Source organism: Fundulus heteroclitus, chromosome 8 (assembly GCF_011125445.2).
Source record: "Fundulus heteroclitus isolate FHET01 chromosome 8, MU-UCD_Fhet_4.1, whole genome shotgun sequence".
Taxonomy (NCBI): Eukaryota; Metazoa; Chordata; class Actinopteri; order Cyprinodontiformes; family Fundulidae; genus Fundulus; species Fundulus heteroclitus.
In genome coordinates this window covers 15,819,116-15,846,997 of record NC_046368.1, presented here as the reverse complement: position 1 = coordinate 15,846,997, position 27,882 = coordinate 15,819,116, and the positions used below count along the sequence as shown (strand labels likewise).

Below are 27,882 nucleotides of genomic sequence, written 5' to 3'. Positions count from 1 at the left end.
GGTCAACCTTGGTGGACAAAACCCATTGTAAAAAATGTATATGCTATATGTACAAGCATATAAAGCATATAAAGCTAGCATACTTTTAGCTTGTACAGAGTAATAATAACAACAACATAGTCCCAGTTTATACAAGACTATGTTGTTACAGGTAGTGTTAATGTTGTAACAGGCCTAGAATTACAGGTAATGTTACATTACCTGTAATTCTAGGCCTTTCTCTCTCTCACTCACACACACACACACACACACACACACACACACACACACACACACACACACACACACACACACACACACACACACACACACACACACACACACACACACACACACACACCTACACACACACACACATCTATCTATCTATCTATCTATCTATCTATCTATCTATCTATCTATCTATCTATCTATCTATCTATCTATCTATCTATCTATCTATCTATCTATCTATCAGCAAATTATGTTTCTCAGAATGTTATTTTATTTAGATAATGTCAATTATTATTTAAAATTGGATGCCATCTAAACCTTATAAATGAAGTGTTAGGAATCTATGTGCCAGTAAGGCAATTAAAGGCAGAGATGACGACTTATTCCAGTTAAATGTGAGGAACATCTGGTTTTGCCACATTGTCTCTGGTTTGTTTGCAGGAATGAAGCTGGGCCACTCCCCTTACCTGACCAGAAGGTGTGCGCCTGCATGCCTTTACGGCTGTGTGCGTCTCAGGTGTCTTTTGAGCTCCCGAGCCATCTGCCAATCAGGAAGCAGCTTGTCTTCCTCGTTGTTACTTTTGTCTGTTTTCTTCAATCATCCTTCCTGTAATTTGCTGCTGAGAGGCTAACAGGAAAGAAGGTAAAACACACCTCCAGGTATGAGCAGAAAGCTTAGAGACGAAGGAGCAGGACTTCCATGCACCTTCATGTGGCGTAACAAACTAAAAGATATCCTGGATTAAAGAGAGCAGACGTGTGGCTTGTTTGCTGAGCAGAGCAGGTTCGAACACAGTCACTTTGGCGTTACTGGTTTTGTTTGGGGTTGCTGCGAATGCACGGCATTAGACCTAGAGTAACACGGCAGTGCTTTTCCCTCCCACAAGTCTTGACTTAAAACCTCACAAGCTGCCTGATCATATGATGTTGCTTTCAAGTGCCTGGAGGGGGTAAGTCATGCTTTTACAGTCTAATAAATCCTCCCAAAGATATTCTTGCTCTATCTCTGGGTCACGTTTATGCTTGTACCATGTTCATTGCTGCTTTTTAAACAGACTTTCTACTTTTTATTCGTTGCTAGAGAAGATCTACAATCACGCTGCATCATTATCTACACGTAATTTCACAAGCATGACTTTACCTTGTATTGGTTGTTCTGCTTTTTAGCTTGTCCTCTCAGGTATCACTCTTTAATTTCATACTTCCTAAACTGATGTGCTGTAGTAACTTCCTACTCTGTAACAACTTCTCTTTGCATTCTGCGTACGGACAAGCTGCCGGGGTGTCTGGGCTCTGTATTTCCCGTTATATATTCGAGTATTATATTTGACAGGACTGGGAACTTTCCCTTATAGAAAGCATCATGATCAGATAAGGATTTAATTGCGTCTTTACAGTACACAGTGCTGAAAAAGATATCGGTCGCACCCGGTGGATCAACTTCGTTGATATGTGAAACATTCCTTTTTCAACATCATTCAAAGCAGGCATCTTATTGATAGTTTCACCTCATTACTAGCCAAAGTTCTTTAGAAATGTCTGCTCTTATTTCTTTTTCCCCCACACTGTAAATGTATATTGAACACCTTCAAAAAGATGTCGCCTTTTCAGAAAAACAAACTTTCTCCCTTCTAAGCGGGAAATCTTACATGTCAAACTCTAATTTAGTTTGAGCCGTTCGTCTTTGTTAATCATCGTCAACTCCTGTAGCATTTGTTGCACCCTGACAGGAACTGAGAACTTAGCACCCACACAGGAAATGTGGTCAAGGTCTGTCCCGGATGCTGGCTTACATGACATGAATGAAATAATGAAACATAGACAGAAAAGTCTTAAAACGAGCGCGTGCGACAAAGAAGGAGATATTGTTAAAACTGAGCTCATATAGCAACCCAAAAGACGTGCTATTTTTGAGATGTGACTTTCTTCTGACATGGGCCGCCGCCGGTGTTTGTGTTGGCAACACACTGCAAAGTCAAGTTCGGAAGCCAGACGCTTTTATCCTGCTGCAAGTGTCACGGTGCATCGTGGCGATAAAATGATAAGCAGAGGACAAAAACGGTTGAAGTGTAACCCCTGGACCCCACCCACTCCATCGAATCTCCGTCCGTGGTAAAGCACGCACCCCATATTCTCCGTTTCCTTCTGTTGCTCATTTGCTCAGCTGATTATTTTTTTTCTTTCTTTTTTGTAGTCAGGAAGTTGAAATGGGGTTTTGTGTCATTCAACTTGAAGGCGTGTTGCACGGCACACGAGTAGAAACACTGAAGCTGAGAAAATGGCAGGACGTTTCAATTAGAAATGCTCCTTTCACAAGTTTCGGGTGAATAAATAGAGAAACAACTGCGTGAAAGATTGCCCATGTTGACCATTATTAGGCAATACTTGCAATGGTAGTCCTCATAAATCCTATTCGTGTTTTGGGACGTGGAAGCCACAAACCAAAAACCAAATAGAGCAAATTTGTGAAGTGAAAGGAAAAGGGTAAATGGTTTTAATTTTTTCACAATTAGAAATCTCAAAATTGCATTTGTTTCTAGCCACATTTAGTGAGTATTTTATAGAGCCATCGTTCGTGGCAATTGCAGCTGCAGGTAGTATTGTGAGTTGTCTGTACTATCTGTGTACAAATTGAAAAAAAAAGTATTTGTAAAATAGTTCAGTCAGATGGGAAGGAGAGCATCTGTGAAGTTTAATTTTCAACATTTCGAGCATTGCCACAGATTCTTAAATGGATTTGGTCTGGACTTTGACTAGGCCGTTCTAACACAGAGGTATGCTTTGATTAAACAAATCTAGTGTAGTTCTGTCTGCATGTTTAGGGTCCTGGTCCTGCTGGAAGGTAAACCTCGGTAGGGTTAGGGTAATTTCTTTAATCTCAAACCTTATGCAGCTTTTTTTTCCAGGATTGTGCTGCATTTGCCTCCATCCATACTCCCTAGAACTCGGACCCTCCCTGTTCCTGGTGAAAATAAGCAACCCCACCCCCACCATTTGGATGGAGTCTTTAGAGCAATCAGCAAGGTTATTTTTTTTGCCAAACTTAGCCCAAAAGTTCAATTTTGGCCCTCTAAGACATCTTCTTCTACATAGATTGTGCCAAACTGCAAGTGGGACTTCTTGTGTCTTTTTAAACACAGTTTTCTTCCTTACACATTCCCAAAAAAGCCAGATTTGTGAATTTCACAACCAACAGTTGCCTTGTCAGATTCTCCCAATTTAGGATTGGATCTCTGCAGCTCCTCCAGAGCTGTTTCTCTGATGCTTCTCTAATGAATGGTGTCTTTGCCCGGACTGTCACTATAGCCTGTCAAGCATCTCTTGCTAGATTTAACCTTGTGCTGCACTCTTTCCATTTTAAGACAGTTGACTGAACAGAGCAATCTTAAAGCACATGATTGGATTGTATCTATTTAGGGATATCAGAGCAAACGGGTTAAATGCAAATGCCTGCTTTTTATTTGCCTCTTTACATTTTCATCAATATTTAAATACAGTTTTAAAATCCTTTACTTTTATAAGTCAGACAATACTATGTGTTTACCTATTAATACTATCTTAACAGATTGCAGTAAATGTGGTGAATTTAATCAATACTTTTGCAGGCCTTTATTTGAATGCCATTTGTCTGTCAAATATTTAAATCATCCTGGGGAGATTCCGTGTGTAGGCATCAAGAATAATTTTCATAACCAGTTTTTTTCTTCTGCTTTTAATAATCCCTCTGATTCATCTAGGCACCCTGCTGATTTAAATTTAGGAGGAAATGTTTTTTTTTTTATGGTGTTTCATCTGAGGGTGGAGTTAAGAGTCTTTCTTTTTGTTTTGTTTTTTTTCTAAATCAACAGAGATGGCACCTTGCAGAAATATCAAGCCTAACCCAGCAGGCGAGGGCATTTAAACAGCTTCAACATCCCTCATCCACAATTTCACAAAAACTGACAACGAGGGGCGCAAATGGAGGAGGAAAACCTGTGCGCTTCTCTGCCGGATGTCGTAGAAGCAGAAGCACCACAAGACTTGCAGAGCTCAGCGGATCAGAGCGTAAATGGAGAACAGGAGGACCTGCTGCTAGGCGATGAGGCCGAGATAAACCAGACACAGGAGGAGGAGGACGCCGCCTCACACGGATCTCCTGAAGAGGAAGAACAGGCGGAGGAAACCATGTGGTCCCTGCAGCCCTTCACCTGCACTCTGTCCTTTGCCACCGTGGGATGGGACATGCCCGACTCCTCTGCAGAGAGCACTTCGTTCGTGACTGACAGCAGCGTGGCCAATGAGCTTTACTCCGAGGGCATGACGAGTCTGAGCGGCACTTCCTCCTTTCATCACCATCAGCTTCAAGATGTTAATGTCGAGCCTCACATGCAGGAGGACAAAGAGGAACCAGATGAGGTTAAGACACGGCCTCTAAACTCAGCTGCTGAGGACGACGGAAGTGACTTTAAGGTATGGAAGCTTTCTAAAAAAAAAGAGGAGGTGTGACGTTTTCCTCTCGCTGTTACTTGTTAGTGAAAATTTTACCCATGTCTAAAAGTGAACACTAACAATCTCGTGTGTCATTAACCCCAATTTTACCGAATTTGGAGTTTGCCCTCTGCCTGTCTGTTGCTGGTCAGGGTTTCTGTGGCAGATGTAGACATTGCTGGTCAGATGAGGGCGGCTCCATGAACTCACAAGGAATCACAAGCTTTTCTCTGTAAGCTTAATGTTTGGTGCTCTGTGTTGCAACTTTCAGCCATGTGATGCTGCAGATGTGACAGAGTCAACGGAACAGGAAAAGGAAGATCCAGCAGCCGAGCAGCCTGAAAGTAAAAACGGTAGACAGCTCTCTTCTTTTTTTTTAGTCACAGATCATTCATTCTCACGTGTTTTTAAACTTAGGAGTTGTTTGACAATTCTGGGGCTGAAACCTTCTCACCAAATTTAACCATTCCTGTCAAATCTTCTAGAACCTTCCCAGCGTGGGGACTCAGAGGAAGACGAGGAACGCTCATTAACGTCAGACGAGGACTTATCAGAAACTTCTGAGAAGAGTCAATGCTCATCAGAAGCAGCGGACGCTATCGTAGACGTGAAACTGGAAAAGGAACAAGAGGTCAGAGTTCTGCTGAGTGAGCAAGAAGAGTCGGGAGGAGAGCAGCCCTCAACGAACGGCGTTGAGACTGACGCAGAGAAGGAGGACTGGAGCGAGGCGCAAGAAGAGCAGAGCTCAAGCAACGTTTCTGAAGAGGAGGAACCGGGTTTGGCAGATAGTTCTGAGACCGAACAAGAACATGAGGCTGAGAGCGGGGAACCAGAGCAGCAGAGCTTCGCTGACGTCCCCAGCGAGGAGGAACCAGCTGTGAAAGAAAGTGTTGAAACCCAGGAAGAGCATCAGGACGTGAGCGAGGTTGAGGAACAGCAGGGCTTGGCCAACGTTTCCGACGACGAAGAGACGGAGGAAGCAAAGACGGCCGCCTCCCTGAGCTGTCTGTGAGTATCGTTCATCCAAAAAAAGGGAGGAGGAAATGTCTAATGACAGTAAACCCGGAGAAAAGGAAAAAATAATTAAATAATATTAAATTTATACCAGGTTTTACCAAACAAAAATAACCCTTCATGGCAAAAAAGATGAAATTATTCATCGTGACCACTAATTAGTCAGCATTGTTATCTAAAAGAAGGAGAAACTGATCTGTTAACATTTAAAATAGCCTTCCCACAAATGAGACCTTTTAAAAAAGTTTTTTTTTCAAATGACACAACTTGTTTTTTTTTTTCTCCTGTATGTTTAAAACTGCTAAATCTCCATTAAGTCTCAGAAGAACTGTAGGTAAACTGAGCTAAATTAATTAGTTAATCCATATTACCGCTGTATTTTTGACCAGAGTGCTTGGCAGTTACATTTATTTAGATCTCAACCTTTATTCACTGATGCTAAGGTAATGTGGTTTGATCAGATGTAACTTTGAAAACTTATTTTCTTTTATTAGTGTACATAAAGGTGAGACAAACTTTCCAAACAAGCCGTAGTTGTTGTCATTTTACTGGAACAGAACTCCCAGTTGTACTGTCAAAACTTACTTAACAATATGTAATAGACTATGAAGAGTTTTAGCTTTTTTTGTAAATTCTTAGAGCCTTAGATAACTTGATCTTTGAAATAATTTGGCGGGAACCTTTAGTCCTAGGAAGATTTGGAACCGGCTTGAATTCCCTTTTTTGAATCATCTGTATCAAGCTATCCAAGTTATGGTTTCAAATCCTCTAATTTAAATTCAAACACGTTCGTATACGGTTTAAAGTGGGATATCAGAAAACCCAGAAGTGATTGTTTCTGGATCTAAACGAAAGAGTAATGCTGCACTGCCCCGCCTACTTCTCTTGCTGCGCACTGCCTGTCAGCTCATTGCAGTGGCTTGCAAAAGTGTTCACCCCCCTTGGCATTTTTCATGATTTTTTTTGTCTCACAACTTGGAATTAAAAGGGGATTGCTTGAGAGTTCCACAATTTCATTTAGAAAACTTACTTACAACTTTGAAGATGGATTATAAGTTTTTATTTATTTTTATCGGGAAGCAAACAACAACTCGGACAACATAACAGAACATTTTGGGGTTCATAACTATTCACCCCCAACCCCTCCTTAAAATAATTCCTTTTTTTTATCCAAAGTCACTTGCAGCTTTGGATGAGTGTCTATGAGCTCGCCACATTTTGCCTCTGGGATTTTAGCTTAGTCCTCAAAGCTAAAATGCTCCAGCTCCCTCATGTTGGTGTTATGACCGGCACGAACTGAACCCGATATTCGAGCCAGAACACGGTGTTGCGTTTGAAAGAGTTTATTATAAAAGACTGTGGATGGCAGACAGTTCTGGTGATGACAGGACAGACTGGTAAAGGCTCATGGCAGGAGTTAATTAAGTCGGGGTGACCAAGGTGATGGTAGCAGAGACTGGCTGAACAGGAGGTGGCAGGAACAGTCCAAAAGGGCAGACGGGAAGAGCAAGTGCAAATATCCAACAGGTACTCACTAGAAGAAAGCAGCAGACACAAACGCTGGTAACCAACTAGTGAGGTTTAGGAGTAGGAGGCAGGTATAAATATGGGCAGTCACAGATGCAGAGACTTGGGCCTGATTAGCAGCAGGTGAAGCTGATCATGTGGAATGGAGCAGGAAATGGGAAAAAACCAGCCAGCCAGCCCAAAAGCACAAACAAAAAGTTGATTGGTTTTCACTTTTTAGCCGTGATCTTTAAGTACAACCACAGGTCTTCTATTGGATTGATGTCTGGAAGGTGAACCTCTGTCCCAGTCTCAGATCACAGGCAGACATTTTGCTCAAGAATATCCCTTTATATAGCAGCATCCATTTTTCCTTCAACTCTCACCAGTTTCCCAGTCGCTTCTCTAACCCCCAGTCGATCGAGGCAGATGACCGTTCACACTGAGCCTGGTTCTGCTGGAGGTTTTCTTTCCCGTTAAAGGGGAGTCTTTCTTTCTACTGTCGCTTCATGCTTGCTCAGTATGAGGGATTGCTGCAAAGCCATGGACAATGCAGACGACTCTCCACTGTGGCTCTACGCTTCTTCAGGAAGAGTGAATGATGCTTGTCAGGACTTGATGCAACCAACTGGGTTTGATGCAATCAACTGGGTTTCCTTATAAAGGACATTTTTTGACCAATCTGTATAATCTGATTGAATTTGACTTTGGAATGTGCCTTGAGATGACATGTCTCATGAATTGGCGCTATATAAATAAAATTTAATTGAATTGAATTGCTGCTGAAAACCATCCCCACAGCATGATGCTGCCGCTGCCTTGTTTCACTGCGGGGAAGATGTTCGCCAGATGTAGTTTTTTCCTTGGTGGCCTAAAAAGTTTATTTTTTTTTCTCTCATCAGATCAGAGCAACTTCTTAAACTTAAAGCACACCTTTGTTTCAGAAAAAGATTTGCTTATGCTACATTTCACTGATTATGCGACATTTAAAGGTAATTAGTTGCATCAGAACTTTATAGTGGCTTGATAGCAAAGGGGGTGGATACATATGCACACGCCAGTTTTCAGTTTTCTTTATTGGTTTTTAATTACTTTCTTAATATATGTCGTTCTGATGCCATTTCACCAACTTGTATTTTGTACGGATCCATCACATAAAATAAGATTAGAAAACGCTTAAATTACAGGTTACCGGCAACAAAATAAGTAAAAAGCCAAGGGGGTGGGGTCAATACTGTAAAGTACTGATAAAGAAGGATACCACAGTTTTGCCCCCCTAATTAGAAAAACTAATATGGCTTTTAGGAAATATTTCTGGTCAAAAAACTAAACGTGGACATTCAGAGAAATCTAACGTGGCAAGTAATGCTGTTTTGAAAGCATTGTTCTGCTCAACTAATTAACCAGCAGATCTAGGAATGTTTGACTTGTGTCCCCCTATAACGAGCTGAAGAACTAAAAGGTATAACGTTCTTTGCATTGAGCACTGGAAAACTACTAAATGTGGTGGGCGTTTGTTTTATGTTTCCTTAGTCTTTGTGTCAAATCAAAATGACAACAAACTATAATATTGGATGACTTTATTATACCTGCAATAGGTATAATAAAGGTATATTACATGACTGTTTTAAATAAAATACATTTTCGTTTACATTTTGCAGTGAAACGGTGACGTTTTACTGAAAGTTAGGGCAACTAAAGAGCTGCTCTAAACTCATTGCTTATTTCTTTCCCTCTAGGCTTTGTGCTAACGCTCCCCTGAACACTTCAAACCGTGTTTTTAGAGGTGAAAGAACTTGCTTCCTATGCGTTTAATTGCCACACCGCTTCCCTTCTGATTTCCTATAAAAGCAGTAAGGACATTTTCGCACTCCACTTCTGCATTTTGACTCAGTCGAATAACTAATAACATTCTGCAATGTTCCGTGTGGTTTTTCCTACGTAAATTTTCAAAATGATGCAGTGATTGCACAAAAATGTAGAGTTGAACCAAATTAAATGAATGAAACCAAATTTCAAATGATTTAACTGTACGTGAAGTTTCTAACAAGAGCACCAATCACAACCGGTTTCTAAAAAATAGGTTGCCTCACTGTCATTTCCTCCAGTTTACACACTCCATTTTTTTTTCTCCTTTTTATGTTCACACCTTTCTGAATCGACATCGGTGTCAAATCAACAGTGCTTTCTACCCCAGAATACTTTCATGTTGCCTAGACTACTTCTCAGTGTTTTGTTTTGGTGCTACTTTAAATGTAATCACATTGCATGTTTTATCGATGCCTTTTAGGGAACTACCTGCAGAAGTGCTGCGAACTGACAACACCGGAACAAACACGCCGCCAGACCCACAAGAGCTGGAGCTTCCAGAAGACGGCGAACGTTCAGGAGACGAGACGGACGCAGAGACGCCGGGTCGGTCAGGGGACGATCAGTCTGTGCTGCCTGAAGAAATGTGTGAAGATGTTGATGAGAACGTGCACCCCGAACTGCCAGAGTCCGAGGATGACAACAACAAAGTGTCAGAGCAACAGGCAGAAAAAGCTGAGAACGTAGAAAACCCATCAGAGAGGGCGGAGGAGGCGGAGAACCTAGAGGAACAGTTGGGCGATCGGGAGAGAGCGGCATCACTGGAGCCTGAAAGCTCAGAGTCCGAGTCAGGGGAAACGAGTGAGGAGCCCAAGCAGGTTCATACAGACGAGTCTGATCAGTCAGAGCAGCTTCAGGAACAGCCGCTAGAGATGGCACCCCCAGACCAATTAACCCCACTAGACACTCCAGAGGATCAGCCAGAGCAGACAGCTTGTGATGAAGCTAAGGGCTCCACAGCCGCAGACGAGCCGTCAGAGCGGAATGAGCTGCCACGGCAAACGGCCGTCTCCTCTGAGCGGCCGGGGCCATCAGACACGATGAGTGAGTCAGAAATGGCAGAGCAGCTGGCTCCCGAGAGCGAGGCCACCCAGCAGAACGAGGAGGCCCAGTCAAACCACGTGGACCAGCAGGCCGAGACGTCCGGTCAGGCGGAAGAGGTGGGGATCACCGACGATGGGAGTCCACAAGAAGTCGTGGCTAACGGAGATAAACCCAAATGCACAGCGGTGCCTCTCATTAACGGAGGCGAGGTGGACAGAGAGAAGGCCTGCCGGCTCGCCGAACGGCTCTTTAAGCTGGAAAACATCCAACGGTCGGATGTGGTGAAACATCTGGACAAGGAGTAAGCACACTGTCATTATTTAACACATTTAGTTTTCCTTCTTTGTGTCTAAAGTTTTAATGTTTGCATAAGCAGCCTTTTCATGCAGGTGAGTTAACCCTTGCAAAGGAACGCCCTTAGCTTTGGTATTTATTCATAAACAAGAGACACTAGTGTGTTTTAGTGTTTATTATCCATACAGTATCAACACATAAAAACCATTGTTTAAACTTCCTGCTTTTCAGGTGCTTTCCGTTTTATAACTCACTAGCCATAATGTGTTGATTAATTCTACGCAGAGGCCTCTACGTTTTCTGTCTTTGCATCTGATGCACAAGAAAACAATGAGTTTTACTTTCTGACATTGCTAAAAGCAATACCCAAATCAGGCCCTGGATACTTCAGCCCATTTAGAAAGGTTTGCTGAGGAAGTCATGTTCATTAAAAAAAAAAAAGAAAAAGATGCCTTGGACTGCTACAAGTAAAGAGGTTAAAAGACTTGTTCCCCAGAATTTGACAGAGATGCAGATGAGTCTGTTTAGACGAAGTAGTACAATAAGGTTTGAGTGCATTTATTTGCCCAGCAATTTGCCTGAATTAAAAATATTACCCAGGATTAGTCAATTGAATAAGTTAATCAATGACTCTACTCATTTATTTATTTATTTATTTTAAATGTCTCTCTTGACGAATCAGCTTATCATATTTGATAGGTTGAGATTGCACGTTTTTGCGATCAACAACAAAAAGACCAGAAATTGTGCTTTAAAGAACATTTATTTAATTTGTAATAATCCACTCCGGATCTTGCAAATCTAAGCAGATTTTAAAAATTGTGGAAGTGCGAAAAAGAACTAAGAAATGAATTTGGTGTTGAGTCAGAGTTAATTTGGTCTAGAGAAACTTTCGACATAGTTCTTGTCATTGACCTTTGTTTTCGGAGTAAGGCCAGGCTAAAAATAAAGAACAGAGGTCCCTGGTGGGAATATCTCAAAATGACGATCCCCATCTGGAACAACAGACATCCTGCGAAATAAAAGGGCTCTTAACTTTTTAACTTGGTATAATAAAGGAATAAATCCTTCAGAGAACAACTTGAGGAAAACGATTTCGTACCTCTTAATGTGTAAGGAGATTCAGATAGCACTGACAAAAAAATAAATTGTTTAAATATCACCAACTACACTCTATTATCCAGTCCAAATTTATGGACGTTAAACAAATAAATGTAGAACTCCTTCTTGTAATAACTAGTTTCCTTAAACTTCAACCCCAAAAGTTACTCTCCAAAACTTGCATTAAAGTTTCAGACGTAAATTTCACAATCTCACTTCCTATCAGTAACTGGGACGTTGACTTATCTACCAATATGCTTTTAGAATCACCCAAATTACCACCCTTCACCGCACACAATACACGACCCTTCACTGAACACATTACGCAGGACAAAGGATGTTACAAATGGGTTTTTCCACTTAATAACACGGTAGCAGAAATACATGCTTCATTTTTCTTGCAGTTCTGAGCATTACAGAAAAAAAACATTCTCAAGAACTGGAAGGACAATAAGAGTTTAAATATAATTTATTTAAAGATTTTTTTTTCTTCAGGAAATTGTTTCAATTAAGAAAATGTCTGTTGCTGTGGACGGGTTGAGGGCTGAGTCCCTGGGCAACTCTGGGCCTGCTATGGCTCCCAGTGGGTGGATGCCTGATTAGGGTGCTTCTCCCTTGTTCCTGGCACTGTGGGTGAACCATAGTCGTGGTGGGCTGAGTGTGTGGGAGCAAAGGTGGGACAGAATAGGGTCTGGGATTAAGAGGCGGAGGATGGAGATTGGGTTATGTCCAGTAACCTGACCCTAGCCATATGGATTTCGCTCCGCCTAGCTCCACTCATCCATCTGAGACCTCTCCATAGAATGGCGTTTCAGAAGGCTGGGCCTTATCAAAAATCCTTGCATATGATTGGATAAGCCACTTGTCTGTCATCTTTATTGACGTGCTACTTCAACCACTCACACCAAAGCCAACCCGTGACGCTGTAAGAGCGACGCAGGAAAAAACAAAACTTTTTTTTTTTATGTGTTTGCGGCTCTAGTGGCACGCATTTTATTGACAGTGAGCTGACAGGAAGAGGGGGGAAGACAGGCGGCAAAGCGCCGAGGACTAAAGGCCTCCTAATATGGTTCACGCTAACCGCTCCGCCACAAAACAAAACTTCCCAGAACCGGTCGGGAGAAGGGTGAAAACATGGTTTCCACCAACAAAAGCCTTCAGAGCCGGTTTCTGATGTTCTTTTAATGAAACAATATTAGGTAGATTGGACAACACGGAAGAAATAGCAGCATCAATGCTAACGCTTGCTTCCTCGATGCGAGCCGCCATTGCTATGTGAATCAAAACAATCTCACGGTCGCTTCTCCACTACGTCACATCTATGAAACTCCAGCCCTGCGTCCTGATTGGCTGGACAGTAAAATTGGTTGAAGAAATCACTCTCTATGGGAGACGTCCCAGATGGATGTGAGTGAAGCTAGGCGGAGCGAAATTCATCTGGCTAGGGTCAGGTTATATGTCCAGGTGGACAATGGGGATGTGGAGGCTGGGTGCGCCTGCGGTCCTGGCTACTCGGGTGGAACTCTGGCCCTCACGCCTATGCCCACCTACCTAACATTTGTTGGTGGACATTGTGGTCTGTGACATTATGTGGGTGTTCTGCCCACGTCCCAGAGTTGTGGGATCCCCGTCTGGTGGCACTTGGCTTAGAGGGTGGTGTTGGGGCTGGTCGTGGGGCTCTGGAGCTATGCTGGTAGCTGCTCCTGTGCTTTATTGATGACCTATCTATCTGCAGGATGGATAAGTCACAGGTAGGATAGTGGGATGGTTACACCCTGGCGGATGTCTTGTGTCTGTCTGGCTGCGGCGGCTGTGTGGAGCTGGATCCACCTGTCCTGTGAAGCTCTTGGTTACTGTGGGATGCAGGCCTTCTACTGTTCTTAGCACTCTTACAATGGCGCACATCCATATGACAAACTTACACCCACTCAACACAAACAAAGCTATTTTCACACACTTGCTCACCCACCCACGCACATAGCAACGCACTGACACAAATAATCCAGATGCTCGAAGGTCACGCAAACACAATTTGATCACACAATTTGGAAACTGTCTTGAAATATCCTTCCTGAAGCGTGAAGTTGCCCTGGCTTCATGTTAGCAGTCAACTTCTTTATGTGGTGTGCCTGAAAGCCACAGCAGAACATGTGGAAAAAAGATGAAAAAACAAAAACAAATGGTAAATATTAAAATATTAAAGGGAGATTAGATTAAATCAGATCTAATGTGAGTCTTTTGAAAAGGTGAGATGAGTTGTAACTATAGCTAATAATAATAATAATAATACCTTTTGCATAAAATCCACATCCTATCTTTAATTAAAAGTTTTGAAACTTTATTGAAAATAAAAATACTACTTTAAAACTACTGGGCAAATTCAAATATTTTGTACTAAAATAGTAAAAAAAATCTAAAATGAACTCTTTGGAAGAATGTTGAGCTCTTTTGATTTTGGCCTTACATTTGTGTCAGAAAGGACTTTGGAGGTTGAAAAAAATTAATTTGGGATGTATGTTGTTCAGATGCATCTCAAATCATGTCCATAATTAATCAAGAATTTCAAATACCAAAGTTTTCTATGTGGAACTGGTTCCACTCATACGTATATTTTGGTCAAATGTACTTTTTGCTCGTAGCAGTTTACACACACATGTTTTTCTAAATAACTAACTGGTATCCCCAATTAATGCTAAACGGGCCATACTTGTATAGTGCCGTATCAAGTCCAGAGGACCACAAAGCTAACCTTGCCGGCCAGATTGATAATGTGTCTATGCCTCATAAACAGCGAGGCAGGAACTCCCTAGCTCCTGCCTTACTGTTTATGCAACAACAACAAAAAAAAATGGTGAAACAAATATTTATTTTTTCCCTCCTGTGTTTAGTAATGACTTCAGTCGTACTGTTGGAGAGGAATACCTCAAATTCTTTGACTTCTCCGGCCAAACGGTGGATCAAGCCCTCAGGTATTTATATTTATATATGGATATGTATAAATTATGAAAGAAACACATTTGTAAAAGACATTTTTCTCATCCTTTTTTTCATTCCAGATCTTTCCTGAAGGTGGTCGTATTGATAGGGGAGACCCAGGAGAGAGAACGGGTACTGCAGCATTTCTCCACCCGCTTCCACGAGTGCAACCCTGACGCTTACACCTCCCCAGGTGAGACGGTCATGTGTCATGCTTACAGATGCAGCTGCGATGATTCAGGTGCAACATCTGTGTTTGACGTTATTACTCTTTGGGATATCCTCAGGGGCCGTGTTGGCTCTGACCTGCGCTTTGATGCTTCTCAACACCGACTTGCACGGGCAGGTGAGACCAAACAGCATCTGCAACGGGTTTTTGACACTGTTTTGTGCAGTTTTTTTTTTTAAGCCACCATATGTGTGTTTGCAGAATATAGGGAAATGCATGTCTTCCTCGAAGTTTGTGACCAACCTGGATGGGATGAACGAGGGAAAAAACTTCAACAAGGAGCTGCTGAAAGTAAAACCCATTCTCATATTTGTTCTCATAACTAAAGACTAAGGCTTGTATGTCAAACTTAATATACATTTTCTCTTGGGTTTTTGCTGCAGAGCTTGTATAACTCCATAAAGACTGAACCGCTGGAATGGGCTGTGTAAGTAACCCGCACAAAGAAGCGTCACCTGACCCCGTGATTTAAGCGCATAACCTCGTTCACGTTTTCACTCGATCTCTCCGTTAAGGGACGAGAAGGAGCTGCAGAACTTGGTGGATGAAAGTGCAGGAGACGATGCTCATATGCGTTCAAAATCCAACCCGTTCTTGGATGTTTCTCAGGACAAAACGGCCACCGTGGTCAAACAGGGGTTCCTACAGAGGAAGCTGCATGCCGACATCAACGGAAAACGCAGTAAGTGGGACAAACGGGAAAGGATGAAATGTCTACCGGCGAAACCTTGAATTAGATGGCACAATGTAGGTGAGGGAGGGTCAGGGTACCAAACTTACTTTCACTTAGGCACACTATCACAAAATTATACTTTAATAAATATATTTTCAATTTTTTCCTTTCATATTCCAAGTTAGGTATTCATAACCCCCTTGAACGTTTAGCATATTTGTTGATGTTACAATCACAAACCTGTATGTATTTTTGCTGGGTTTTTAATTTTATAGACACAAAGTAGCACATCATTAGCCTCGTGAGACCATCCTGATCTCGCGAGCTTTCAAGGTTTCACTCGCAGATCAGTCTGGCTACTCTCCGTTAAAGAAAATTTGGAGCCGTTCACCAAACGAACGTCCAATCAGCGTTGGCTTTGAGGCGGGTTGAGGTGTGACGCAACAGGAAGCGCGTCAGTTCAGTCTAAAGAACATGGCGGTTTCAGCCGATGAAACTAGCGTTAGCGTGGCTATCGAGCAAGTTTTATCGGAATTACAGAGTATTTCTTTGCTGAGCTAACGAGCCTTTACCTGCAGCAGCAAGAGTAGCTTGGCTTGTGGTTGTGTTTTCGTCGTCGCTCGTAACAGAGCGACGACGAATCTGATTGGTTTATTTGGCCCGTCTATCACCAACATAGGCCAATCAGCTAACCAGTATTTTCGCCCCTTCCCAAAATTACTTCAACGGAAGGTTTCCAGATGGATATGCGGAGCAAATCTATCTGGCGGAGTCAGGTAAGCACATCATTGGGAAATGGAAGAAAAATAAACATGGATTTATTTTTTATTTTTTTTTACAGAAGGAAATCTGAGCACCAAAATAACATAAAATAAAATCCATGACCAAAAATTGTTTTCAGAAGCCACCTAGTTAGTAAAGAGAGTCTCATCATGAAAATGCAGATGTTCTGTGAAGGCATCGGATGTTTGTAAGAGAACATTGGAGTAGAAGATCAGGCAACACAGCAGGGCTAGGGATCTTGCTTTCTTGTAGCAAAGTCAGGTTATAACACAATATTCCTGACAACCTATCAGTGTTCAGTCTATCACCAGAAAAGGGAAAGAGTTGGTCATAAATGCAAACCTTCCACACGGCTTATGCTACAAGAGTTCGGAAAAGGGCCAGATCCTAACCCCACCCGAGCAATGCACAGTTGGTCTCACTTCCATCAGGTAAACGATTCAGGAACAATAAATAAAAAACTAACAGATTTATTTTTTCCCCAAAGCTGGAGAGGGCTATCACTCCCTGCTGAGTATCAAATAAACCACCAGCCCAGTTCATAGTCTTCATGCTTCATGTTAACAAACAAACTCCTGGTTCCACGGGCTTATGAGCCAATTATTTACACTGTCTCTCACATGCTAATGTCTATTTACACAATTCTGGCTTCTCAGGGACTGCTTGTTTGGACATCCATGCTAATTGCACAGTTGTTTAACTGAAGATTAAGATTTTAGCTAATAAGTGTTTGCACGCTTTAACTTCTCTGGGAATGTCGGTCTGGTACATTCACGCCATTGCACCATAATCTACAACGATTTACTTTACTGACTTCTGTCTATCCTTTTTTTTTGCATCAAGTTGGTGCATTCAACTTGAACATATTGTCTTGATTTGTGTCCTTGTTATGTGTCAAATCTGAGCCAAAATTTCATTATGGTTACATAATGATAATAAAGATTGTTGATTGTTAAACTAACAGACTTGACAAGGAGAACATTAATCAGAGAGGACAACTATCTGGGCACAAAACTGGTACGGATAGAGCTCAATGCAGAGCAAGTCTGAAAGGAAACCTGGTTGGCTGCAAATGCCTTTGACTAGGGTGGAGGTTCACTTCTGGCAGGTCAACAACCCTTGGATGAAAGCATATTCAGGTGCTAGAGTGGCCCAGTCAAAGTTCAGACCTAAACCCCTCTGGGAATCTGTGGCAAGAGTCCCAATCTGATATGACTGATCTTTGCAAAGAAGAATAGGCAAAGCTTTCACTCCTTAAAGTGCAAAGCTGGCGGTTGCAGCGATTGTTGTCGAAACTGTCAAGCAGAAAGTATTCACAAGCCCCAAAACATGCAAACATAATATTCTTGTGATTTATTTATTTTCATTTTCAACTTTTATGACCATAACATTGAAAAACAATGAACCAAGTAAAATGAATGGGTGCGCCTACGTCTGGTTTAAAGCGAAAGCTGTTGTTGCTTAAATCTGTGGTCCTGTTTAATGCAAAATTAAACTAAAATCAGAAAATGTGCTTAATAAAATACAAACACTTTGTGTTGTGCCTTACGTTTTTCTGCTTAAGAGGATTTTAATTTGTCCACATCTTTATTTCTCAATGATACAGGTATCTTTATTCATTTTAGTAACTAGTGCTCAATGTTACACATAATTAATAATAGCTTGGATTTACTTCTTGAGCATTTTGATCACGTTACAACCATATTTTAGACCAATAACTGTCTGACAGGTTCTAATGAAGTTCGAATGTCAGTGACGTAACTTGTTGGTCATGGACCTGCTGACTGCTGCTTTGTTTGTGGCAGCTCCCTGGGGCAAACGGGGATGGAAAAGGTTCTTTGGAGTGCTGAAGGGAATGACCCTTTACCTGCAGAAGGTCAGTGGCTCAGCTCCTACTTCTCCAAACATCATGTAGCTCCGTCACTTCACCCTGAGTCGTCTGTGCTTTGTGTCAGAATGATTACAGCCGAGAGCCAGTGAACGAGGACCTGGTGGGAGTCCATCACTCCCTGGCCGAGCCGGCAGCCGATTACACCAAGAAGCCCCATGTGTTCCGGCTGCAGACGGCTGATTGGAGGGTTTTCCTCTTCCAGGCCCAGTAAGTCTCGTAAAAATCTTGCAGAGCGAGTTTAGTTCACAGAGATTTACAAAAGCCAATGGGAGTGTTTGGTTGCTTTTGTCCCAGATCCAAATCAGAGATGAATTCATGGATCAGCCGAATCAACCTGGTTTCCGCTCTCCACTCGTCTCCTCCGTTCCCCGCCGCTGTCGGCTCTCAGAGGAGGTTCTTCAGGCCGATTCTTCCCGCTTCAAAGTCTGCACAATCTCTGGTATATATTTCAGCACTCATTCATATCAAATTACAAACTACTTTGCTATAATTTGGTTTTTAAATCATTATATTTTGTTGTTGATTGTGTAACTGAGTTTTTTCACCCTGTGTTGCTATGGGCTTTTCTGTATCGATTTAGGGAACTCTACAAACATTATTTTAACTCAGTGCAGAAGTTCTCTGTATAATTGCCATGGTGTGACTTTTTTGCCACTATTACAAAGGTCACCTCAACATTCAAAGCCAACAGATCTGAGCAGAAACACTTTAGCTGCCATTTTAATAAAGTAATAGATTCTCAGACTGCAGGGTTTCTAAAACTACGGAGCCCCTAAAGGGACATGGAGGGAAAAAAAAACTATTGCGAGATCTCGCAATATTTATTGCGAGATCTCGCAATAAATATTGCGAGATCTCGCAATAGTTTTTTTTTCCTCCATGTCCCTTTAGGGGCTCCGTACTAAAACAGACACCAAAAATGAAGCTTATAACATAATTAAATAAACACTGTGTAGCTACTATTTTATCCCTTCATCGTTATTGTTTTCCTTTCACTTCACCGGTATTCACAACTTTATCTTGCTCTATCACATATAATCCTAAATACAGTCAAGAGGAGTGAATATTTTTACAATGCACTGTCCCTATGGACTCTGAAGACATGGTGTGACAGAAACGTATTTACTACCCTGAAGTGAAGTAAACTAGCATTTACTAAACTAGTAAAAGCAGATAAAGAGAGGCTCTGAAATGTAACTCTTTTCCCCTTGTCTGCCCTGTTCCCTGTGCAGGAGCGTCAGCTGCAGTGTCACTCAGGAAAGCTGGATTCCTTCAAAGCTGACCTGTTGTATGAGCAGGAGAACCCCCTAGACAGCAAAAAAGCTAAAGCCAAGGAACTAGAGGAACACCGTGTGAGAACCGAGTACCTGCAGTACGAGGTACTGGAGCTGCTGCGAGGCCTCAAACGTGTGTATGTAAAGATCATCAGGACAACAGATCATTGAGTGTTTGTCGTTCAACCACAGGTCTGTCGCTACCAGACCTACATCCAGGTGCTGGAGGCCTGGCAGAGCGTGCAGAAGACGGAGGACGGCACGCTGGAGAGCGCCGAGCTGAACCTGTTCGACAAGGCTGCCTGCAGCGACTGCACGGGGGAGGAAGACGAGGAGCAAGCTGGTCTGAAAAGGTCTTACTCCAGTCCGTCCCTTGAACTCGAGCTGCCCCCTCCGACAATAATCAAAGTTAAACGCAATATCTCTGAGAGACGGACTTATCGTAGGACCATCGTTCCTCGATTTAATGAAGAGGCCTGATAGGAAACGAGCTATTTGCTGCGTCTGAAGATGCACATACAGACCTTTCTGCTTACAGCTGGTGGAAGCGGGAAAAAACAACAACCGTTGGAAAGCTCCTTCAGGAAATTATTGTTTTAATTTGTCTTGTTCCCCTTTACTCAGCTGGGGAATTGCACAATTTATAATCTCCTTTAAGACCATCATTCCTTTAAATGGTCTAAAAAACTGTGGACATGACTTATTTAGTTTTGTCAACATTTTAAGGTCTTTTCATGATATAGAATGTTGCGGTACCAACATTTATATTGTTTTACTTTTGGTCAAAGTGAATGTTTTGTGTTAGGTCGTGAGCTTGATGATATCTGCCACAAGAGGGTGCTGTAGAACAGCACTTGTCTGAGTAAACGGTACCATGAAGATGAGCTGCCTTAGTTTTATTTTCATTTTGCACTTTTTTTATATATAGTTCTATATGTTCAATTCAAAATGTTAAAACTTGTTTTATAATCTATGATTTTCTCACTTAGACGCTTTGTTTAAATGAAGGACTTGCAAAACAACATAAAATGTTACCTAGACCCTTTAGAAGAAAAACTTTAGTTTAAAAATTTTAGAAAGTAAGACTTTCTTCTGGACGTTATTTCTAAAAAAGACTCAAACTGTGAAATGTGTATCATTGAAGTATGTTAAGGATCAATTTGAGAGAAACCAATAAAGTATTTAAAGGAAATATAAGAGGCAGAGTTTTAAACACGTTTCCGTTTGTTTGGTAGTTTTATTTTCCTTTTGGTTTTAGTTAGTGTTTTCTTTATTAGTTTTTTTATTTTTTTATTTGCTTTGAGTTTTATTTTTGTTGAGCACATTTTTTTTACTATTATTTTTATTCATTTTTTTCCTATTTAGTTTTTATTTTATTTTAGATCCATTTAAATGAATTTGTGTCTTTATTTGCTCTTGCTTTTTATTTTAAACAAAAACGAAGTTTTTTAATTACTAAACTTTAAGAGTGGAGTACGTATTATTAGACTGACAATGCTTTAAATGTTGAATATTTAATTTGTTTGAGTCAAAATGTTTTGCCTGTAAAATATCCCTTACAAAATATATTTTTCAATAGCTTTTCTAACTTTGAAGTCATATTATAAATCTTAAAATTGCATAAAAGACTACGTACACACCAGTGTCTCAGTTGACATTCCTGTGTTTTTTTTTGTCTGTTTTGCTGTAATTGATGGCACCCATTCGGCACAGGTCCTGTTTTGAGTTCTTTCAACCTGTTAATCAGCACTTGAGCAGGAAGTCTGGAGGTAACCCCCCTCCACGTATGCCTGGCCAACACAGAAATACGCTGTGACAATGAGGGGAGGTATGACAAAAAGCCTGAACAACACACTGAATCGTCAGGTTTTCATGTCAGAAATGGATCAAGCACCTTAAGCACCTTCTTTGTGTAGTGAATTTCTCTCACTTGATGGGTAAACATTAAGAGGAACTCTTAGTTATGGGTGAAGCCTCCATTCATTTTCCACAATAACAACAGCTCTTTAAGATAAAGTCAGATTCTGCAGATGAGGATGACTGATTGGCCACATGAGTGGCAGTGGCCCCAGGGCCGTCGCAGCACCTTCAGAAAGGCTGGAGGGACGGGCCTGGCCCGCAGAAAAGGTGACGCCGTTTTTCCTGTTACAGAAAGAAGAGGTCGATAAATGATTAAACAGGACAACTTTGTTAGGAAATAATATTGTTTGTTTTCACTCTGCGTCATACAGTATGTCCGCACAAGATCGAGAGTATGAAGAAAAGAATGTGAAGGTCTGTTTGAAAGAAAAAAATTTCAATAAAAGCACTTTCAGGCAATCACTTTCAGTGTCCGCGTTAATTGTTTCTCTGATTAAAACAGAAATGTTTAATTAATTGTCTGGGCCACGGTTGATGCTGAACGTGCTCGTTTGGGGACAAAGCTCTTCTCACTTGGCCTGCAGACCATGACTTCAGCCGTGGTGGTGGTGGCCTTGTTTCTTTGAAGAGCCATCATTCTCCTGATCTCCACCAACAATAACATTGGGCCTGAGCAGCAGGGGCTGCATTAGCTGCCGGGTTCAGAGGGCGTCTCTTCCCTGGAACCGGCCCGCTTTTGTTCTGTGTGCGCTGCTCCATTCTCAAGCATTGGGCGACTCAGTCAGGCCTGGGTGGGCAATTAAAAAGCCAAGAGCTCAAGTTGGGATCATTAGTGGCTTGTTTCAAAACACAGACTTTCTATTTTTTCCAAGTTTTTTTATTTTCCTTCCCCCTTATAAACCTGTCCCACATTGTATCGCTTTGAGTAATGCTCAATCACAATGTGACTTGCATTATTTTGTTAGAAAGTAAAACCCCACCAGAAAATACTTCCACCAATTTTTTTAAGCACTCATTTGTTTTTCTTGATGCCAACTCTCAATCTGCAGCTGACGCCTTGCACGCTCTATTTGTTACTTCCCTTCTTTTATCTGCATGAACACTTGATTTCTCATACCGTGACTCTTGGAGGGAAAAAAATAATCTCCTTGGTTTTCCTCTCTCCTTCTTTATTGTCGTCCTTCTCTGCTCTTGAGTCCTACTCCTGTGAAGTGTTCTTCACTGTCTTGGCTCTTTAAAATCTCTCTATTTCTCTCAAGTGGTTTGTTTTTTTCACTCAGGCTCACCTTGCCTATTCAAAATACATTGAGACTGCACTTCAGTCTTGCTCTTATCTAATATCTGCATAGACAGCGAAAGGTAAAGTATTAATTCCCCACAAACCTCAATGCATTTTCTGTGGATTCTATGTGAAAAACCAACACAAAGTAGCATAGGAAAGACATGTTTCCATTGTTTTTAGAAATGAGAATATGAAAACTGTGATATGTAGTTATATTTTCCTCCTCTTACTCCGATACACATAAATAAAGTATGAGACTAGGCCTGATGAGATGTTTGTTGCAAAATGGCCCAGTAAGAGTTCAGATCCAAATGTGAATGTTGAAAGTGTATTTTCAAAGAGATCCGGCTGAGCTTGAGTCATTTTGCAATAACAATTGTGTAAAGATAGTAAATACATACTTTAAAAGACTGTAGTAATTGAAAAGAATTACAGTTCTATAAATGTACAGGAACAGAGGAGCTGAATACTCACGCACACCTTTCAGATTTATATGTTAAAAACTTTTGTGTCGTTTTCCTTCCTGTCTTGTGCTGCAATGAGATAAAAAGGTAAAAAGTTTTGTGAGGCACTCTACTAGACATCCTGTGGATTTTCTGAGGTCTGAATGGGACAACTGAAATTAGTTTGATCTTTGCTTCGATTAACAGAAACATTTTGAAGCTTTTACCTTGTTAAAGTTTTTTTTATCTTCCCCTCAGATCCCGTTAAACAAAACTGTAAGGCTTTATAAATGTTTGCAACTTTGCAAGGCGAATACGCCTCTTAAGAGGAGTTAAGGCTTTCCTCAGGGGCATTTCAATGCATGACCTCTTTTTGCCCTTTTATCTCCAAGCACACACTCACACACACTCGTGGCTCAGACTGCAGTCTTCAGACGCAGACCCAGCGTTTTTTTTTTCTTCGTTTTTTTTAGATGCAGCGCAAACATTCAGCGGCCTGCCCTCTGGTCAGAGCCTCATGGGTTAAAGCAACGTTTTGCCGTCTAATCGCCTCCATCTTTGCTTACGACATCTTTTCACTCATACAGGACCCTTTACTGACCATCGGGCTTCATTCGTATGCTCCTTCATATGCTCCAGTATCACCGAGTCATGTATAACCTGCAGTGTGTTATTCAAAGATCAGTCTGTAAAAATCAATATGTGTGCTTAAATGAGGTGTGTGTTTGACTCCTCGGGTCTCTCCAGGTCAAGTCTCCCCCTCGGGGCAGTACCTGATACCTGGAAGATTTTATCCACCTCGGTGTGTGTGTGTGTGTGTGTGGGTGTGTGTGCTTTGAAAGGTGCGTTTTTCTTGATGTCTTCCAGTCAACAGTAGCTTCCTGCCTTGAGGCTCTGAATGTTGTTTAATAGTCACAGAGCACCTGCCTGTGCACAGGAACACCCTCTGTTTGACCACTGCGCTCTGTTTGACTGGCACGCTTGTTTCATCTGCTTTTACGCTGGATCGGATAGCTGCTTGAAATTTGAGGACGGTGCAGTCAGCCCACGGCAGCAGTGTTTTCAGCTCATGCTCTCTGAATTGGGATGTTCAGGGAAAATAACGTGTAATTAGAGCAAATTAAGATGAAGGAAATGGGGAACAAAAGCTCAAGGTGACATTTTTGTCTTGGTAATGTTTCTGAAGCACATGTCCTTGGTCTGTCCAACAAGGAGTTCGGCGCAGGCTGAAGGTGGTTGTGTGAAAGGCAGCACAACATGTCCACCAGGACTATGTGGAGAGAAAAAGTGTCGAGCAAAGTCCAACTCTAACAAAGGAACAAAAAAAAAAAGCATTGAATGATGTCAACGTTCCTTCTTGTATTTTTTTTTCCTGTGGAGTAATGCAGAAATGAAAGTGTGCCTCTGTTTGCATTATATCTAAACCTTTAAAGAATGCTCAAACATTTTTTGTTGAACCAAAGACCTTCAGTTTTCTTTTCACTTCCAGGAATGTGGAAAAGTGTTCACCCCTTACAAGTTTATTCAGTCTTTCTGTTTTTTCAGCCTTAAAGGGACATTGTGTAAGTAATTTGGCTTTTAATTAGCAAAAATCAAGTATTGCTTTTATTAATGCATTTGCTGGTTAAGTATAATAACATCACATCATAAATGAAAGCGTTCCCATAACTTAGAATTAATAGTTTATAAATACATAGGTAGCGGTGAACCCACTGGGAGAATGTTGCGTCACCATTTCTGATTTCAGTAGATGAAAGCGGACAAACTTGTCAGCCATACAAGTTTTCCCTATCTGTTTTATATATGAGGATGTTGTTGGTGGAGGAGGAACATAAACAAGCAGAAACGACCACAGATTATTCTATTTGCCATTTTCTGTTGAAATGGAGGACCATCCATACCTTTGCCCAGCGAGATGGTCCAGAGAAAGTAATCAAGAATTTTTTTTCTATCAAAAACTGGGAGAAACCGAGAGTCTACATCGGTGTAGCTGTTATTACCAGGTGGAGCGGAGACAATTCATGACCGTGAGGATTCAAAATGGATGCAGAGGTTGCAGGCTTTCTGCTGGACAGGTAAGTTAATTCAAAATAACAGTGAAGTTTATTTTTGCCTTCACATTAGAAACAGAGCAGTGTGGTCCCGCAACTACTCTGTCCTCCTGCCAGAGACGGCTTGGAGGGATATCAGCCGGCCGGTTCACTGTCTACAGTGCGCAGCGAGACCTGGTCTCTTAACTCGTGTTTACACTCGCTTCTTTAGAGCACAAATTAGCGACTGCAGATTCAGAAATCCCCCCAAAAAACCTACTCAGAATTTACAAACAACTTTTGAGAGAAACAATTGACTTGGCAATAGTGGCAAAAACCATTTCACACATACTGTTTCAGATGTTGTATTTTTATGACCTCCTGGATGAATTCCCAATGCTCTCTTGGAGTAATAGCTTAGGCCGACTGGAAAGGTTCACCACAGTATCATGTTTTCTCCATTTTTGGATAATTGCTATGTGTGGGTTTTTAAATGCCAAAGAAATGGCTTCTGTAATCCTTTTCAGATAGATACATATAAACAATTTTGTGTTGCTTGCATTTACACCGAGCCCCATATACTCTGTAACCAATAGATACAATCCTCTGGAAGCACATGTGTAATTTAATGTCAGTATAAGTACAGCTGTTCTGTAAAGTCCTTAAAGATTTATTAGTGCAAACAGCACAATGAGGTTAAAAGCTGGGTTAGGCAATAAAATGTTATATCTCAACCTTAAACGTCTCACTGTGTGCTTTTCAATCCATCATCTGAAAATGGAAAGAGTTTGGCACGAAGGCAAACCTTCCAAGAAATGAACGTCCACCTGAAGAGGCCCCTGGTAAACTCTGGAGGAGCTGTAGAGATCGACAGCTCTGGTGAGAAGATCTGTGGACAGAACAAACATTTCCCATGCACTTCACAAACCTCTTATCTATGGCAAACTGTTATCCTTTTGCAGTTTGCCAAATGCATGTAGGAGAAACAGCAAACACCTAAAAGAAGATGCTCTGGTAGGATGAGACTAAACAGGGAACGTTTTGGCCTATATGTAATATGCTGAGCATGGCAGAAAACTGTCACCCCAGACATGCCATGCCCAACGTGAAACATGGTGGTTTAGCACTATGCTGAGTGGTCACTTTTCTTGGGTTTGGAAAGATCTCTGTCGAGTATCACTGAGCTTGAGCTGCTTTAGAAAGGAGAATGGGCCAAATATCACTATCTCACTATCACATTATCACATAAAAACCCAATAAAATGTATTGGAATGCGTCAATGTTGACAAAATGTACAAGAGTCCCGGGGGTATTTAAACTTTTGGAATGTACTGTAGGGAAGATTAAATGGTCGCTAAAGATTTATATAGCCAATGCACATTAACATGCCGTAAATTACAAAGAAAAGGCAAATGGCTGTTCAACAAGTTTCTTGCATCTGTAAATGTCTCCATTTGATGGGTTTTCAAAAATGCTGAAGAGCTCATAAGCTCGAGAACTCGTCTATCTCTGCCTGAGCGATGGAAATGAAAATGGGTAATTTCTATTGGGGTGGGAGGGAATATATCCAGTGGAACAATCAGGCATATTTCACCTAAAACTGCCTGTAAACACAATCTGTGTCTCTCCAAGAGCCAAAACAAAGGGATTAAATGAACTGAGCAGGTTGTCACAGCAGCATTTCCCGGCAAACAATATACTTTTTTGCTGCGCCGAATTGCTTGGCCTGCATCTTGCACCAGCAAATAAGTGGATAACTTTCTAGATGGCTGGTGCAGGAGAACCCAAGCCCATCATCCCGCTGCTTGCCACACACTCCTCTGTTGCCTTTGGCAGCCATTTCTCCAGGGGGGCCCCTGTCGTACAGTTCTGCGGTTTGCCCCCAAAAATGGGCCAGAGGCGCCGTTGCATCACACAAATGAACCCATACATAAGACAGACTTTCTGTCTCTGCACCTCACACGCGGACACAGTGTCAGTATAGCTCTTTGGTAAATGTAGGAAGTCCCAGTCGCCCCGTCCTGCCAGTGCTGTCTGCCCTCTGCTGTTCCGGCCCGCTGCCTGTATTGTGCTGGCAGGCTCATTACGAGAAGCGCTGTGGCCCAAAACCTCCTCACTAATAGGCCCAGAGAGGGACAGAGAGGAGTTATTTCTGCTGTGACTCATGTATGTGAGCAGCAGCGTGGTGTTTTCTTTTTAACTCTTTCAACATGAAGGTCTGTTAATGTTTAATGCTCGGAAGCCCGTATTTTACCAGGAAAATATGCGCTCTTTAAAACTGTTTTTTTTCATGGGAATATTTGGAATTCTCCCAGCACGTGTAATCGCATAGACGTGCGTTGTTTTTTTTTCATGCTTGAGAAGCTTCCCGTGTGGAATGAGTGGGACTGGAAACAATGGGATGAAGAGCAGCTTGTGTTTAAAGAGTAGAAAAAAATGTGCAGATTGTAGAGATGGAAGGCGGGTCAGGAAAATGTTGAATAGCTTGAACCACAAACAGAAATACTCTCAGGTTGATCTTCATTTTATCTGCAGAAAACAGAACCCAAAAATCCAAATGTTTCTTTTTAATTTACAGAATTTAAGAATTCAACAGTCAAATCATTGATTCCATAAATCATGGCAAATAAATCCCAATCAAAGATCAGTCTGCAATCCGCCTCAAGCTGTAAAGATTAAGTCCTTTGTGTTATTATTACAATCAATACTATTTTTTTCTGTTATCTAGTTCTTTTATTTTCAAAATGTTTCAAGCCCATGAGCAATCCCATTGCCTTTTCACAACAAATTGATTTGAATTTGAATTAAATCTAAATAAAATAGTGGATTTTACTTTTACATGATAAACTAGAATAAATATATAGTTTATGGTCTAAGGTATAAAGAAATATTATGAATCGAGATGGTAGTTTTGATCTGCGATTTTACACTGA

At 41.4% G+C, this 27,882-nt stretch overlaps 1 protein-coding gene across 1 annotated transcript; it reads left to right on the top strand.

Moving 5' to 3' along the window:
- Positions 1–826: 826 nt before the first annotated feature.
- On the top strand, positions 827–20,526 carry LOC105930824 (PH and SEC7 domain-containing protein 4). The gene is made up of 16 exons (XM_012869208.3): positions 827–1,163; positions 4,062–4,662; positions 4,952–5,033; positions 5,166–5,688; positions 9,491–10,414; positions 14,397–14,477; positions 14,565–14,677; positions 14,772–14,830; positions 14,915–15,004; positions 15,097–15,140; positions 15,229–15,395; positions 17,975–18,045; positions 18,125–18,267; positions 18,355–18,499; positions 19,293–19,439; positions 19,527–20,526. The coding sequence occupies exons 2-16, from the start codon at positions 4,171–4,173 to the stop codon at positions 19,812–19,814; spliced, it is 3,369 nt and encodes a 1,122-aa protein (XP_012724662.2). The 5' UTR covers positions 827–1,163; positions 4,062–4,170; the 3' UTR covers positions 19,815–20,526.
- The last annotated feature ends 7,356 nt before the right edge of the window (positions 20,527–27,882 follow it).

Coding starts and splice junctions, on each gene's coding strand:
- LOC105930824 (XM_012869208.3), top strand. CDS start 4,171: ATGGAGGAGGAAAACCTGTGCGCTTCTCTGCCGGATGTCGTAGAAGCA. Junction 14,831..14,914: donor ACACCGACTTGCACGGGCAG/GTGAGACCAAAC, acceptor GTGTGTTTGCAG/AATATAGGGAAATGCATGTC. Junction 19,440..19,526: donor CCGAGTACCTGCAGTACGAG/GTACTGGAGCTG, acceptor GTTCAACCACAG/GTCTGTCGCTACCAGACCTA.